Source organism: Bradysia coprophila (assembly GCF_014529535.1).
Source record: "Bradysia coprophila strain Holo2 chromosome X unlocalized genomic scaffold, BU_Bcop_v1 contig_185, whole genome shotgun sequence".
In the NCBI taxonomy this organism is placed as follows: Eukaryota; Metazoa; Arthropoda; class Insecta; order Diptera; family Sciaridae; genus Bradysia; species Bradysia coprophila.
The window spans coordinates 526,074-541,892 of NW_023503305.1; the positions used below are offsets into that span (position 1 = coordinate 526,074).

At 35.8% G+C, this 15,819-nt stretch overlaps 3 protein-coding genes across 3 annotated transcripts; 2 read left to right on the top strand and 1 right to left on the bottom strand.

The window, feature by feature from the left end:
* Window positions 1-1,547: 1,547 nt before the first annotated feature.
* LOC119068439 (UPF0547 protein C16orf87-like) lies at window positions 1,548-2,738 on the bottom strand. Its single transcript, XM_037172011.1, has 4 exons — window positions 2,544-2,738; window positions 2,180-2,446; window positions 1,986-2,109; window positions 1,548-1,911 (listed from the first exon to the last, which is right to left on the bottom strand). The coding sequence occupies exons 2-4, from the start codon at window positions 2,311-2,313 to the stop codon at window positions 1,678-1,680; spliced, it is 492 nt and encodes a 163-aa protein (XP_037027906.1). The 5' UTR covers window positions 2,314-2,446; window positions 2,544-2,738; the 3' UTR covers window positions 1,548-1,677.
* Window positions 2,739-2,814: 76 nt separating this feature from the next.
* LOC119068438 (B9 domain-containing protein 1) lies at window positions 2,815-3,850 on the top strand. The gene is made up of 2 exons (XM_037172010.1): window positions 2,815-3,180; window positions 3,289-3,850. Exons 1-2 carry the CDS (start codon window positions 2,937-2,939, stop codon window positions 3,603-3,605), a joined length of 561 nt encoding a protein of 186 aa, XP_037027905.1. The 5' UTR covers window positions 2,815-2,936; the 3' UTR covers window positions 3,606-3,850.
* Window positions 3,851-5,665: 1,815 nt separating this feature from the next.
* LOC119068440 lies at window positions 5,666-7,428 on the top strand. The gene is made up of 2 exons (XM_037172012.1): window positions 5,666-5,825; window positions 5,889-7,428. The coding sequence occupies exon 2, from the start codon at window positions 5,948-5,950 to the stop codon at window positions 6,896-6,898; it is 951 nt and encodes a 316-aa protein (XP_037027907.1). The 5' UTR covers window positions 5,666-5,825; window positions 5,889-5,947; the 3' UTR covers window positions 6,899-7,428.
* The last annotated feature ends 8,391 nt before the right edge of the window (window positions 7,429-15,819 follow it).

Consider the following 15,819-nt stretch of genomic DNA (forward strand, 5'->3'; position numbering starts at 1 on the left):
AAACGGTTCCCACGACCCTAACGACAAGCCTTCACTTCGGTGTTCTTTCTAACGAAATTTCTGTAGTATTGCAAGTCAAGAATCCCTAACCACCTGAGGAGTACAAGTACACTATAAATGGAGAAATCAGGGCATCTATATCACTTTAAATCTCATATTACTTTCATATTATAACAATCTAAATTCAGTGATATTGTAGCTGTGTTCTGAAGAAGAAAAAAAAGTTCAATGTTAAGGTTGCGGATGTCAAGATAATTATAATAGCGTATATGCGACAATAAAAATAGCTGAAGCCCCGGTAAATCAATGCATGCATAACAATAGCAGTAAAACGAAATACCAACACTTAAAGATGAAGACGCGTCGTCTATAAATAAAATTCGATATGAAAGAGAATAGATTACCGACCTACAACTACTAGCCAATTATTAACCAAATTAAATATTGATTTCCTTCCAGATAAATTTCTAAATTAACATATAAATTACGGCCTTTATGTGGTGTAAACAAATTGTTGTTTCAGTGAACGAACAAGCAAACCATTATTGGAAGGGTCATGCAGTTTATAAGGGGTCAAACAAGACCATAAAATGGTCTTGTCTCATAAACGGGTATTTTTAGTGGAACTATTCGAGTTTAGTGAGCAGTGTTCTTCGTCAGGATGGTCGGAAAGCGACTTTCCATGTTTTCTTGTTTCAGCATGATATTTTAATGACCAAGAAGGTCAATTTTTGATGTATTGTTCGTAATGGGACTTCTCATATTCGGTTAAGGTAATTTACATGCTACATGCATTGAAAACCATACGTTTCATGTTTCAGACACTACTTTCAATTACTTTCATTACATATGTCGGGATAAAAATTAAAAGTCTCGTTTTCGTGTGTTTATTGACCTCGGCTACGCTTCGGATCACACGAAAACTCTACTTTTCATCTTTTTTCCCTAGTCATGTAAAAAAAATCATTTTTGTAAAAAAAATTTATTCAACTGTACTGTAGGCTGGGAAACATGATTCCGGTTAAGAAACAGATGAAGTGAGCGTCTCTTTAAGTACTTGAATCGCTTGTCGTTGGAAGTCTTCTCCAACGAAATTTTAGTAGAAATTTACAAGAGAGCGAAAAGGAGGCTACTTGTCCGCACTTTTACTATACCTTGCAACCAGCATGTCCTATTTTCCTCGTTTCCTTGGAAGAGGACGCATAGGAATAAAATTTCCGTTCTCTACTACAACGAAAGAATCGACGCTTTTTCAGATCGGTTTTCTTTCGAACTAACACCGAACCTAAAATTCAAGCTGACCTGAAGATATTTGAGCCCGGAATGACCTGACCTGAATTTCCAGAATAACCAATAGAGGTGCAGATCAATCATGTCTGAAATCTGACCTGTTCCGAGCCTCACATAATTTCAACATTTTCCCAACCTTCATCGAGGTCCAGAGTGTGATATAATCTTCCCGAAAATACTGTATACTCTGGTCGCAAGGTTTGAGCTTTATACGATCGGGCATATGTTATGCCAGTTGAATATGTGGAGGTGACGCGTTCTGATTTGTACACATCTTTATTACAAAATACAGTCCTTATACAATAAATGTCCAGTAAAACTATATGAATGAGCTTCTGAATGAGCTTCTCGGAACACAGAATATCATTAACGTTGCTAAACTAAAGGCTAATTTGGTGGCCTCCACACCACCGATCCAATTTTCCGATTAATTTCAGCCAAAATTAATGCGGCCAATTCTTGTTTCTCTGTTGTCAATCGGGCACAAATGTCACCTCCCCCATTCTCCTGCTCTTTCCGTAATCTTCGCCGTTTGGCTCTGGCTGCTGTGGATTCCTTTGTATTGGCTGGACTTTTGCTGCTTCGTTGAGGTATTTCCTGACAAATGGCTTTCGGACGTCCCTGTTCAACGATTGAATTCAGTTTCATTATCATGCTGAACGCCACATCGAACATTAAGAAGTGGTTAAGCTTACCCGACGATCCTTTTTCTTCTTCTTTTTGTCGAACTCCTGCGAATCGTAATAGTTGGGCTTCTCACGACGTACGCGTTTCGTTCGTCGTCGTAACATCTCTTCATCCACAGCGGATTGGGCAGACCTGTTGGATGGGAAAGTGAAATGGATCGATTGATCAATCATAACCGGATCATAAATTATACCAGGTGTACCTTGATCGTGTCGTTCGTTTAGCATCGAAAAAGGAATGACCGCAAGCCTTATTTTTACACGATTTCGAGGCGACGGCCACACTATGGTCGCATTTCGGGCAATTTTTCACGATTGCACGACTTTTGTTTGCCATAATTGTTGATTGTTTGTGATTTGTTGTGACATATGTTTGTTTGATTGTATTTGTTATGAATTACAACACTGCACCGTCAGATACAATAGCCTTCAAATGCGACATTTCATTGCTGGATCTGTGTTTATTGCAGCTAAGAGAAAGAGGAAAATGTTTTTGGTTTAAAGACAACGTAGTTTCCCTGTTCTGTAACTCAATTTACGACAACAAAACAAATTGTTGGAACTCACTCTGACAAGCTTTAAGCGGAAAAACAAATTAAATTTGACCAAAAATATGGCTGTGCAAACAAACGAAATGAAAAAAGGTTTGACCTTTGTTTCTTGGGCGAATTGTAATGATTCCAAATTTTGTTTTGATTGGTTTCTAATGACCTTTTAATGACTATTTCTTCACTCGATAAGACATCTGAGATGACAGCGATGACAATAATATCATTAAACGGATTAAACTCAATCAAAATTTAAAAATTGAACACAGATGGCATTAAGCACACGATGAACCGCGGACAGTATTTTTGTATTTTGTTTCAACACGTCCGGTATCCGTAGCAACAATCCCTGCTTTGTTTATTGATTTTTATTGTGTTATTTTTACTTTTGTTTTGATTGCAAACCCACAAAATGGAAACAGAAAACTGTTTCCACATCAGTTTAACTGGTCAAATAAAATCCTGCTATTTCCCATGCGGAATCGACGGGAATAAATTATTTTGTCGATACGACATTGTTGCTGGAGCTGATTGGGATCTAGTTTCGGGCATTTCATCGGGCGTGACACAACTATCCAGAGCAGGCTCACGAATCGAAGAAATTGTCTTCAATATGCCTTTGGAAGTGATGTATAAGTCTACAAATCCATTTGGCTGTAAGTTTGCTAACCGATCGAAATTTCCGCACTGAGTTGAACTAAATAAATTCACTAAATCAATCTTACTCATTTGCCTTTGTCATTCTTTCATTCCATCGTCTCTAGGGCCACAAATTATCATTTGCTTGTATGGTAACAATTTTTGGGGAGCAGAAAGCTCTAAGGGATACGCTAGATGCCATTTGCCAATTACTAGCGGAGAAATCCGAGCACCAATATTTCAGATAAAATGCTCAAATATCTGGTCATCGCTAACTACTTGGTTTACCGATCGTAATCCGGAATTGAGAAATCCGAAAATTCTAGTGGAAGGTGAAAAAACGAAGGGTTTATGTGTGGAGTCGTACGGTGATGTTGTCATAGCTACTCAGTCGATAACCCGAGGTGGTGCGGACTTAATGTTGGATTGGGGTCAACGGTAGTTGATCTTGTGAGGTGTGCGTACAAGAATGAGTATAGGGCTGATACATCGGATACAACTTGAAAGATTCAACATGCGCCGTATTATGAGTTTATTCAACTTTTAGATACTTAATGGAGAATGTGATGTAGCCCATCGACAGAGGAGTAAAAAATTAATAATTTGGTCAAATCGAAAGTAGACTGATATCGCGATTTTTATCGTTTGTAAAAAATTCTTGAAACTAAATAAATTGAAAATTGTAAGGCAAGGTTTTTTCGAACATCTTTTAATAACCTTGTATGAGTCGTCGGATATTTATTGTTCTTTCGATCACTTTTTGAATGGAAAACAATACAGTCAGAGGCAGTAAAATTTCAGCATGAATTTATTTCATCTGTTTTTCAGCTGATCCAGACAAACAATCAAAACTGTTTATACGGTTTTACCACTACCACGTGAGTGCGTCCGTATAGAAACTTCAAGCGTATAAACAAGTAGAAACAGTTTTGATTGAATAGCTGAAAAACAGCTAAAACAAGCTGAAATTTCACTGCCAGTGACTGTATGCTCCAAATATATTATCAACTTAATATGTACAGTTAGATGCAGAGAAATTACAGCATTCTGATTGTATTGTCCTCAAAGTACTAGACGTTGTTAATGTGATGTGTTTTCTGCACGTTGTTCTAAGTAAATGCCAATTCGAGGTCTAAAAAACATAGGTAAGTTTGGAACGTTTGGAACTTATTCATGTTCATTAGATGTGCGAAATCGGGTAAAAGCCACGGGCTGGACACTCTATGTAAAATAGCAGCATTTAAAGGCGTGGGGTAACTTGGCACACGGTGCAAAAATAATGGAATTTTCAACTGCGTAAAAGGTGATCTCGCCCACAATTTTGCTTCACTAAAATTTCGTAAAAGGGATAATTAAGTTGATGGCAGAGCTAACAAACATTTATAGCATTAAATTTGCGTGTGCGAGATTGCGAAAAATGGACTTTAAGAATGTTATATTTATGCTTCCTCCGCCAGATTACCCGATACCCATTTAAAAAATGAAGAATAGCGTGAATAGTGTCAGACCCGTGGTAAAAGTTGATGTTGAACCTTTTACACATCCTTCACAGTGCTTACCTTATATTGTACCTATTACTTATTTGCAAACTGATCCTTTCCTCTTTTGAAAAATATTTTGCTGCGATACCGAGTTGGGATTTTCAATCCGAATCCGACCTGAAGCTAATTTAATTTCATTGCGACCCTGAATCTGAAAATTGTTTTTGGTGATAGACGGCATCTTTGCAAAAAGGGTGAATACTTGCGGGACTCGTCCCTCAGGGAGTATCAAAACATACGGACCCCAAGTTTCGGGTAAATATAATATTTGTTATGTTGCAACCGTCAATGAACGTCAACACAAGGTATGGTCGAATGTCAAACTTTGTATGTATGTAAACAAACTCACCTCTCATGAGAGGTCATATCTGCCGGTTTGTATGAACAGACCATACCTGGATTATACTTCATTGACAACCGAGTTGTTTAGTATTGAGTTTTGCATCAAGGTTCTGAAAGAACAGGTTAAAGACACTTGCGAGGGCGGGCGAAATACAAATCTTGACAATTTGGGCATGTTTTATTAAATTCACTCATTAAATATTGTACGAAAAGAAAAGAAAATAATTTTATCAAGTTGACATTTCACACAATCTATAATGAGTGTGTTTAACAAAACAACAAAACATGTATAAATTGTCAAAATTCAGAAGTGTCTTAACCTGTTCTTTCAGAACCTTGTTTTGCATAACAAATTGAATTACACTTGTGTCCAACGTTATAGAAATTCACCCGAAAGTAGTGTCCGTGCGTTCTTGCGGATTTGCGTTACCTTCAGTATGTTTATTTACCTTGGACAAATCAACTTACCAAAAGAACATTTCCTCGCTTTGATCAGAAATAAATTATTCAAATTTTTCGCCGATGGACAATTTATTAACCGCTTCGATTTATACAAATTAGAATTGAATGAACTCAAATCAATGTTTTTGACAGAACGTCCTAACCTCACTTAAATTGAAATCATTGTCTTTTTTAGTAATAAATAGGTTACATAGTGACACATTATGAGAGGAAAAAAAACTGTCAAAATATTTACGTGGTGCCAAAACAATGCGCTAACACATTTCTTTATCTTGCAAATTTAAAGCCCATTTCAACTTGTCATCTAAAAGTGTTATGTAAATTCAAAAACAAATAATTTACCGTGATATTGTTTAAGCTCTTGTGTTGTATTACTACAGATCCGATGATGATTATTCGCAATCGCACAATTTGAACAAAAAAAAACGACTTGGACACCATGCAATACAACGCCACGAAAGAGAGTTTTAAATTGCTCCAATTGTCGGACACATCAAAATCGTCCGAACTGGAATTACCTGAAGTGACCACACAACGGAAACGACGAATACGACGGAAGGTACGCACATCAGCCAGTCCACATTTGCGTAGTTACAATGCGTCACACAAAGATTCCACCGATGACATGCAACCAGCATGTCAAAACATTGGCCTTTGGATAGCTGTGTTCATGAGCTGCGGCTGGTTACTTATATTATCATACATGATGGCTGTTGTATATACCGAAAATCGTAGATTAGAAGTGGAAATATCCAAATTGTCGACCAGTAGTCAAAGTGTTCCAGATGCCCTACAAAAATGGCATGAAACGTCCAAAGGGCTTCAACAGAATCAAACGTCCATGTCAAGTATTGTACATGCCTTGCAGAAGCGGATCGACGCCTTCGAAACTGATTTGAATATTGTAAAGGCTGCAATTAGCAAAAAGGAAGCCACCTCCGAGGAGAATAATGCTGCCGTTGTCGCTGTTGGTGCTAAATATGCCGACTTAAGGGCAGACGTAGATAGTTTAAAGGAGAAATTGCAGCAAATTAAAGCTGATGAAGATGTGACCCAAACAAAGTTGACCAAACTAGCGGAAACGTTCAACACCACCACCACAATAATAACAGCACCATCCACCTCCAACAATGAGACAATGAAGGTCATCGAGAATTTTACGAGCAATTTCACCAGTCAAATAAGTTCGTTGTCCAAGAACGTATCCACATTCAACGATACATTGACCCAGCGAAGCAATGCATTGGATGTGGATGTAAGGAAAAACAAGGAACGTTTGGATGGGCTTGAGGAAAAGCTAGCGAATGTAACGTCGAAAATTGGTTCGTTAGAATTTCGTCGGGACAGAAGTGTGTCGACAGTGCAACCGTCGTCCGATGCCACGGGATAAAATAATGTCATGTGTAGCAATATTGTAATATGGGTGGAGAACTTAAATAGTAATTTTAATTGTTAACTAATTATTAAATTATTTTTTGTTTGACAGAAGCAATCAAAAACGGAAATTCCCCCTCCCCCAGTGTTAGTGAGTGAGTTGAGCCAAAAAAAAACCTAAAAATAATTTTTGTAAGTCGATAAACAAAAAATTTGATTCGCTGCAATCAACTCTTATCAATTTTTCGTCAAACCATCAATATATTAATGATGAATCATTTTGATCGCATCGGAGGGATTATACCGGTTAGCTAGTTTGACGAAAAATTGATAAAAAAGAGATTTTGAATTTGAACCGAACGTGTGTATACAATGGACGCAATTGAATTTATACGAGAAGTAAGAAGGGTTTCCCATTGCCGTCGGTTACTTCTTTTTGATAATAAAATACCAAAATTTTGTTGATAATTTGTGTAAAGAGTGTAGCGCATTTTCTTATGTAAAATTGAAAATGAATGAACAATAAACGAAGAACGTGTAAAGATTTTCGAAATTATTTTGATTCGCTTGTGGCATAAATATGGGCTAAATATGGAAAATTAGATCAAAATCCTAACATGTATTTCTGGGTTGTTGTTTCACTTACTTTACTTGAGACACTTCATCCATGCAATCATAAAGCCCTAAATATACTCTAACCAAAACAAGTTGGAAGTACACTCGGTAAAATTCACTGAAGTGCCGAATTTGCAACAGCTGGTGTTCGTGCTGTTGATTACATCAATAGTGTATTAGCCGATTATTCACTCACACACAATCATACTACCACCAACATTAAAGCTTGAGGCGTGGTTTAGATAAACGGAGGCAAAACGGCGTCAGTAGAAATCTAGCATAACAATGGCATGAACTTAGCACCAGCTGTTGCAAATTCTGGACTTCAGTGAATCTTACCAACTGTAGAACTTCGACAAGTGTACATCTAAGTGCAGCTTTTAGCGTATTTTTGCAACGCTAAAATGGTCTCCGAGGAGTTTTCGTCCCGGTTGAATTTACTATATCTTCTCTGACTACAATTTGGCCCATTTGGTTGGGTCGGCTCCCTTGACTAATGAGACTTTCTTTCACTTTAATCTAATTTTTATCTACTTTCGTGAATTTGAAATACATTTTAAACAATTTGCTCCCGTACAAATGAACCTGCAGGCACCAGAAATGTCAAAATATTACCAGATCAGATTCTGTATGCCTTCGATTGTATGGTTTCTTTTTACAGTCGTTTTTAACTCATTTATGCATTTGAAGCCAATTTGTCGGCAAAATGTGGAAAGGAGGTAGGTACCCTCCACCTTTAACGCTTCAAAGAGGGGTTGTAAATACCGATTTTATTTTCCTCTGATATTATCAGGCAATCTATGTCTTCAATTGTATGGTTGCGTTTCGCAGTCGTTGTAACCTCATTGCGGCGCGTTTAAGCTTTTACCGATTATTGTTGGATGTTTTCCCACTTCCTGCGATATTATCTCGCAATCTATGCCTTCGACTGTATAGTTTCTTTTTACATTTGTTTTAAACTAATTGCAGGACGTTTTAGCGTGTCCGACAACATTAGTGGAAATCCTGGACATTTACATTTTCACGTATCGGGGTTATAGATATGAGCTTTCGTAGAGACTGATATCGTGCATCTACGAACTTGACCTATTCCACGTCGAATGAGGGAGACCCTGGTTTTTACTCGAGGGAACAAGCAAAATTAGCTAAACATGCAATGTGTGTGAAGGACATAAAAACTTACTCTCCTTTCTTCTAACTCAACACAAATTCAATTTGTGTTCAAGTGAACAGTACACGCATTCAAATATGACTGAATGGTTGGACCATCATGTCTTTGGTGAAAATAATGCAGCAGGGTATAGTATTCGTAACAGGCAAGAAGTTCATTTCCGCTGTTGAATTGCATGAAACGTTGAATGCTCTCACAACACGATGTGTGATTGCTTCAAGAAAGTTGCAAGAGTACTGGTCAATTAAAACGTAATATTGACATTGACACTGTTCACAATGCAATTCGAATTCAATAATAAATTTTAAAAAAAAATTTGTAAAATAGAAGATCGATATTAATTGCATATTTACCTTGCTCGTTCGTATTCGTCTTAATCACGGCAGAGTAAAAGTAACCCAGGCAGGAGCGCTTGTTTGACTAGGGACCTGAATAATCTAGTAGCCCTATGTTTTTTAACTTATGCCAGTGTTCATTTGAGTTCATTTTCATACAGTGTATTAGGTCCCTCATTTGACGTTTCAATAATGAACCGCTCCTGCCAGGTTTACTTTTACTCTGCCGTGTCTTAATGAAATGAAATAAAATGCTTTCGGAAATGTGGTGATTACAAAATTCTCTGTAAAATGATAATATAAAATGATCAATACTCTCTCTAGCAAGCAAGTTTCGTTTTGACGCTGTCAAAATACCACCTTATTGCTTTGGTAGTAGAATCATACACAGTTGACTAATTTCTAATTTTACATGTAAAATACAAAGGATATGTTGAATTTTTACCACATTAATAAATATAGCTAGGTTGCTAGAGACTCTCTGGTAGAGAGGGTATTGAAATGATGCATACAGTTTTTACCTTGTTCAACAGCCTTAGTTTTCAGTGTTTGTATAATATTATTTGAATAGCCGAAATGCAATATCGTATTGACTAAACCTAAAAATTGATTTAATTCTGACGATTTAGATTTCCATGTCGTAAAGAGATTGCATATGTACATGTGTAAAAAAGGAAAAGCATGTAGAAAATCTATATTTTACATGGAAATTGGTAAAATATGAATTATTCAAGCTAGATTCAACTATACAATATTTTTTATCACTTTCTTGCATTTTCTGGCCATAAGCAAACATACGTTGCTGTCTTGCTGCGGCATTTTTTGTTTAGGCATATCAAGGATAGTCTACTTTATACGACAAAATTTAAATTAGACTATACCGGGAACTCATAAGCATTTGGAGGAAAGTTGACATCTGACAGTGCATAGATTTTAGCCATTTGAGGACATTGGTAATACTAAAGATGCGAAAATCTTTTTCACACCCAACTTCAATTTTTAAAATTTTAGTATTTTTACATGGTGACGGGTATTTTCGCCCAGGGAATTATCGCCCAGACCGAAAAATTTAAAATTTGTATTGGAATTATCGGCCAGTAATTATCACCCAAATAGTACCCTGCCGTAGTAATGTACTATTTTTAAATTGACGAAACATTTCTTTCATAACGTTTGCGTAACTTTTAATAGGGTAAACAGGTTAGCTACGAGCACTCTGTCATTTACGATCACTGAAAGAGAAAATTGAGCCACACAAATGTATGCTAGAAAGAGATGAACGAGAAGAGGAACCTCCTAACCAAAATAAAGGGGATCATAACTGTCCTGTTTTCCCTATGTCTCTAGGTTCTCTCACACAACTTCGAGAAATGTACAGAAATTTGAAAACATTGTTCAATATGTAAAACTTTGAAGTTACAAGTCGACATTCCATATCGTTCCATATTATCTCTTAAGTCAATAGATTAAGTCAAGTTTTGAATTTTCTTAAAAGTAGTTTTCCCTTCAATTTTTGAAGCGATTTTTTTGTGGTAAATTCTTTCTTCGTTAAAATTTTTACGTTTAGATATTTTAATAGCGAAACAAGAACTTGCGTCGCATTTACTTTTACCTTTCAAGTAATTATTTATTTCCAATCCCAATTTTTAACGCATCCACTGTACCTGATAGAAATAAGCAAGTTCCAATAATGCCGAGGAATGACCATTGATGCACCTCACTCACGTCGCAAGCAAATCCAAATGAATCGAAAAGTGTCTGATGGAAAGCTAATAAGGCTTTCAATTTTATTTTCACTTAGGTTTTTATTTTACAGACATTTTTAGAGTTTACAATAACAAATATAAACTATATTTTCATGTTTGGCTGTTTTAAAAGTATTATAGTAGTTGATGACGATAGGGTGCATAATATTGTTATTTTATATATTTTATAATTTATCTACTAAATTACCATACGAAAAGGTCTATAATTTAATTTTCTGTTTTATATTTCATTCTTTCTTAAACTCTATCTATATATCTCTCTCGTCTCTCTCCCTTCACACATTATACGAGAATTGACTTCGATTACGACTTTGAATATTATGTCTATTGGGGAAATGTTATACCAAACATCATTGGCACTAAAGGTAAAATTGTTATGTGAATAGAATTTATGTTTTGTCTCTTAAATTGTAATGGTAATTTTTGTTAATTTATTTAATTAATTATTCTAACTAAACCTAAAAGTATATTGTACAAAAGACTGATTTTATATTTACACAATAATGCAGGGATAAATTAATAAATCCATTGGCTTAATGTTACATTAAATTTCATAATTACATAAGTAAATACTCAACACACGAGAGATGCAATAATACCAATGAATCCAACCGGTAAATTTTTTTATGAATTTTACCGGTAAATGTAACGTTTACCGGTAAATTTCATACAAATTTTTGTAACGGTCAGATTCACTAAATTAACAATAAATTAACATAAGTTAAATGGATAATAATGCTAACGTGAAGACTCATCATATTCCACAGTTACTCACTTTTAAAAAGCTGAAATCATCAATGGGAGAATTGGAATCTTTGCAAAATATTTTTGAGCAACGTAAAACAATATTATAAGCAAAAAGTTGTTCTACGACATGTTACCAAAAAGCATCTGACGGATCTGCAGTAGGGTGGGTCGTATTTTCATTTTGTTTTTATTTTAAAACTCCTGACCCAGGCTGTACTTAGAATTAAATAAATTGATTTTTCCCTTACCTCTCGGCTGATTTTTGATTTTCGGGGTCGTTGCGTGAGTTTGCACACATTGCTGACTCGGACAGAGTAACTCTGCCAGTGTTCTCGACTAAGACTTTCCACCAAAAATTGCAACTTTATTTGCAGATAAAATCGACTAATCATGCCTGAACAGGAAATCTCATAGAGAGTCCAGTTCGGAAAAGTTTTTTGATAATGAGAAAACTAAATGAATAAACTAAAATTAGAAATTAGTCAACAGTGCATGATTCTACATTTTCTCTTAGAAAGGCGGTATTTTTGTTTTCATTGTATCAAATGGGCATATAACTGTTATGGAATTATAAGTTCCATCAATTTTTATATACAGCACAAAAGAGGTCCCGATTGTCGGATAATCGAAGTTATACTCTACCTAGGAAGAGAATTCTCGTAGTCTGTTTTAATGTCATTTCAATTTATCAAGCGCCATCTAAAGATGCCAAAAATTATCGAAAGCTTTAACCAGAACAAAAGTAATTTGTTTAGAATAGTACTCTATTTGACAGCTGTCACTCGAAGCACTTTTGCTTGAAGTTCGTTGGTCCTACACATAAAGTGTTATACCAAAATCGCAAAATCCAAAATGTTCTCCTAGCATTACTGGGCTGCTACGCAAGATTTTTGAGCCACGTCCCGATGGTAACATCGGTTATTTTCGGCTCGTCAAAGTTCATTTTTACTGTGTAGTGTTCTAGGTATACTTAAGCATTGATATATCTCAAGTGGATTGAATTGCAATAAATTTTCACATGTAAACGATGAAACTTATAATTCCACAGCAGAATAAGTTTTTAGTTGTTAAATAGAATATGAATTTGCAATGTATGACAAGAATGAATCAAATTTTAGAATATTTTTTGTATTGGTCACTGTCTTGGCTCAAGGGTCATCTTATAGTAACATACCGCTCTACAACGCATAAAATTCTCTCAAAAATTTGTGCATCTCTGCTTTTGTAGAAATTTAGAAAAGAATTCTTTTGTTTAGACCCGTACGAAGTACTGGGGTCTTATAGGTTTACGCATACGTTTGTAACACGTCGAATTGGACTCCCTGAGTAAGGGGAAACCTATTGTGGTTGTCTAGAGATGCCAAATCCGCGAAAAAAAAATGTCCGTCTGTCCGTCTGTCAGTCTGTCCGTCTGTCCGTCTGTCCGTCTGTTCGTCTGTCCGTCTGCACGATAACTTGAGTAAAACGCATCCGATTTTGAAAATTATTTTTTTTCCCGTTTGGTAATGTCAAAAGACAGGCTAAGTTCGAAGATGAGTGATTTTGGATCGACCCATCCCGAGCTGTGGCCCAATAAGTGCTTTACGGTTTTTCGAAGATATCTCCGGACATTTAAACGTTAAACTTGTACGTCAAATAAAAGGTATTTACAATACCGATCGACAAAAAAAAAAGTTTATGGCAATCGGATGACCGACTCGTGAGTTAGACCCCTTGGTGTGGAACAGGCACAGGGCGGCAAGCAGTTTTTGCTTGTAGGTCGGCCACATTTGAACATATTTCGTTCGTTTTAGCTTTATCAGATAGGTATTGACCGTACCAATCAGGGAAAAAAAAGTTTATGAAATTATGTTCTTCGGAGCGTGAGTTAGGTCTCTTGGAGTGAGCTCTTATCTGGCTACTCGGAAGTACAGTGAACGTGGTGTATTTTGACAATATCTCGAGTAAATTTTGACCGAATTTCATGAATTTTTTTTTGTTTGAAAGGTATTAACGAATGTAAAGCGTCGGTACTATTTCCAGTCTCCTAACAAAATGGCTGCCGGCGGCCATATTGGATTTTAGTAAAATAGAAATATCTTGGGAAAAATGATACTTAGAGAGTTTCTGTTAACATGGAAATAATTTGTTATGTGTGTGAGGTTCCAGGGATTACATATACGGACATCTATATATACCTATATACAGCTATATTGAGCTATATACAGGCATATAGAGCTATATAATAGCAAATTCATTTGTGAAAAGCTTATTTAAAGTAAAATATAGGTAAATATAGCGGTATATAGCTGTTTAAATAGGAATTTATGAAATTTGTCTTCGTACGGGGCTGTCAATATTGCCTCCGGCAATTTAGTTGTATATGATAACAAGGCAAAGAGTGGATAATGTAAGTGATTTTAAAGGGAGAATAGTTTTTCAGCAGAGAAGAAAATGAAGTAAGAGAAATGAAGAGTTTCACATTAAAGGCTTTTCATACGAATAGGTGTTTCGTACGGGTCGGCGTTAGCTATGTTTTATTTTTCGATCAAGCTTTTTTACAAATTAAGGCTGATCTCATTTGTAATAAGTTTTTTATGCGTTGTAGGGCAGTATATAGTAATGACGAATAAACAATTTATTATTAGGCTACTGTAAATATTCGCTCTGGTCTGGATAAAAACTCATTGATTACAACAATGTAAGTGAATATTTGGCTGACTTTTTTTTTAATACTAAAGTCCAATTTCTGCTTATCTATTTGAGTTTTTGTTGTAAAATTCATTTGATTATTACATTATATTTGAACGATTTAAATAACCTGCAAGCTTTTATATGAAACTAGTTTTAGTGACAACCGAACAAAGTGGAAGTGTTTGGTAAACTTTTAAAATTGCTAGTTAGCTATACCTACCAAACTGTACAGTAACGCTAAATCGTTCGGTTGTTATTAAACACAGAACAAAGAGCAATGCAATTTCAGTTTTGAATATTAAATAGGCAAATTGCGATTTTCACTTATAATTATAAATTGACGTTAAACGATAGACTAACATAGAGACTTGTAATTATAAGTGGAAATCTCAATCTTCCTTAGACAAGGAAAGAGAATTTTCCTAAAAGATTTTACTGCTCTCAGTAGAGACAATTTTGTTTAAACTTATTGCTGACCCTCAGCAATATTTACAATTTAGATAATTTCTATAAAAATGGGTGACAAAGTGCGACGACTGTGTTGCAATAAATACCTGTGAAATCTAGAAGTTGTGAAAGTATAAATAAAATGTACCCTCAGTTACGGAATCGGTTGATATCAAATAATGTGGCTTGTGCACTGAAATAGGATGAGTGGTTGAACAAATAAATTGAAAAATAAATTTCAACTCACTTTGATAGGAGAATGTCGAAGTGATTGAACGTTGCGTTTGCTACCCCTGTTTGTCTTCACTCCAGCTAAAAATTCAAAATGTAAAGTACGAAGGCCCCATTCATTCGCAGATAAAACAGCTTTGAAACTTATTTCTCGGTTCGCTCATGTTCACTCATTGACACAAAATTCAAATTCTAAGGCATGAATTTCGAGCATCCATCCGAAACACGTCCTTTACTTTCCAAATAGCAACGGAGTCAGTGAGTTAGAAATCGTGCGTATAAGCAAAATAGACCCAACTGCGGCCTAGGTGCATAATCAGCCTTCATACCTATCCTATATCAAGTTAATTACCTGAAACTATTGAATTCATTTTAACTGTCCATCGTATACCGCAAAAGATTTTCATATTTTGAACTGATGCAATGTAACTTTACCAAAGAAAACTTCTACGAAATGTTGAATTCTTCAACTACTGTGTTCTTCCTTGTATGCATAGTTAGGAAGACATATGGACAACTGTATGTAGACGACGTTTCTGATGGTAGATGCACTCTAAATCCTGTTGCACATAACATAACTGGTTGTTTCGGTGAGGTAAGCATGCACAAAGAAATTTTTTTAGATTTCCTAGCAGACTGTATCTGCTAGTGAAAGAGAGGAAATAAACTTCCAACGGGAGCATGTTTTTCTTCCGCTTAGCACAGTTGATACATTGTTGCATATTCCATCATTTTCAGTTGTTCGGGTTGTTCTGAGTTATTCTTTTTTACTTTTTGTTACAGCTAATCATACCTCAAGTGTATACCGTTAATATAGCAAGTGAAGCTTTTTACCGAACTTATGCTGAATCATTCCTCGGACGTCCTGCAAAGGATAGAGCTGAACTGGACGCTATGTGTTACAGATTTGCATTAATTGAAGTACTTGTAATACAGATGGGATATGGTCATA

What these genes read in the sequence shown, in the direction of transcription:
- LOC119068439 (XM_037172011.1), bottom strand. Translation starts at nt 2,313, where the DNA reads ATGGCAAACAAAAGTCGTGCAATCGTGAAAAATTGCCCGAAATGCGAC. An exon ending in AAACGAACGACACGATCAAG is followed by an intron (nt 2,110 to 2,179) that starts GTACACCTGGTA and finishes CCCATCCAACAG; the next exon opens with GTCTGCCCAATCCGCTGTGG. An exon ending in AGAAGAAAAAGGATCGTCGG is followed by an intron (nt 1,912 to 1,985) that starts GTAAGCTTAACC and finishes ATCGTTGAACAG; the next exon opens with GGACGTCCGAAAGCCATTTG.
- LOC119068438 (XM_037172010.1), top strand. Translation starts at nt 2,937, where the DNA reads ATGGAAACAGAAAACTGTTTCCACATCAGTTTAACTGGTCAAATAAAA. An exon ending in GTCTACAAATCCATTTGGCT is followed by an intron (nt 3,181 to 3,288) that starts GTAAGTTTGCTA and finishes CATCGTCTCTAG; the next exon opens with GGCCACAAATTATCATTTGC.
- LOC119068440 (XM_037172012.1), top strand. Translation starts at nt 5,948, where the DNA reads ATGCAATACAACGCCACGAAAGAGAGTTTTAAATTGCTCCAATTGTCG.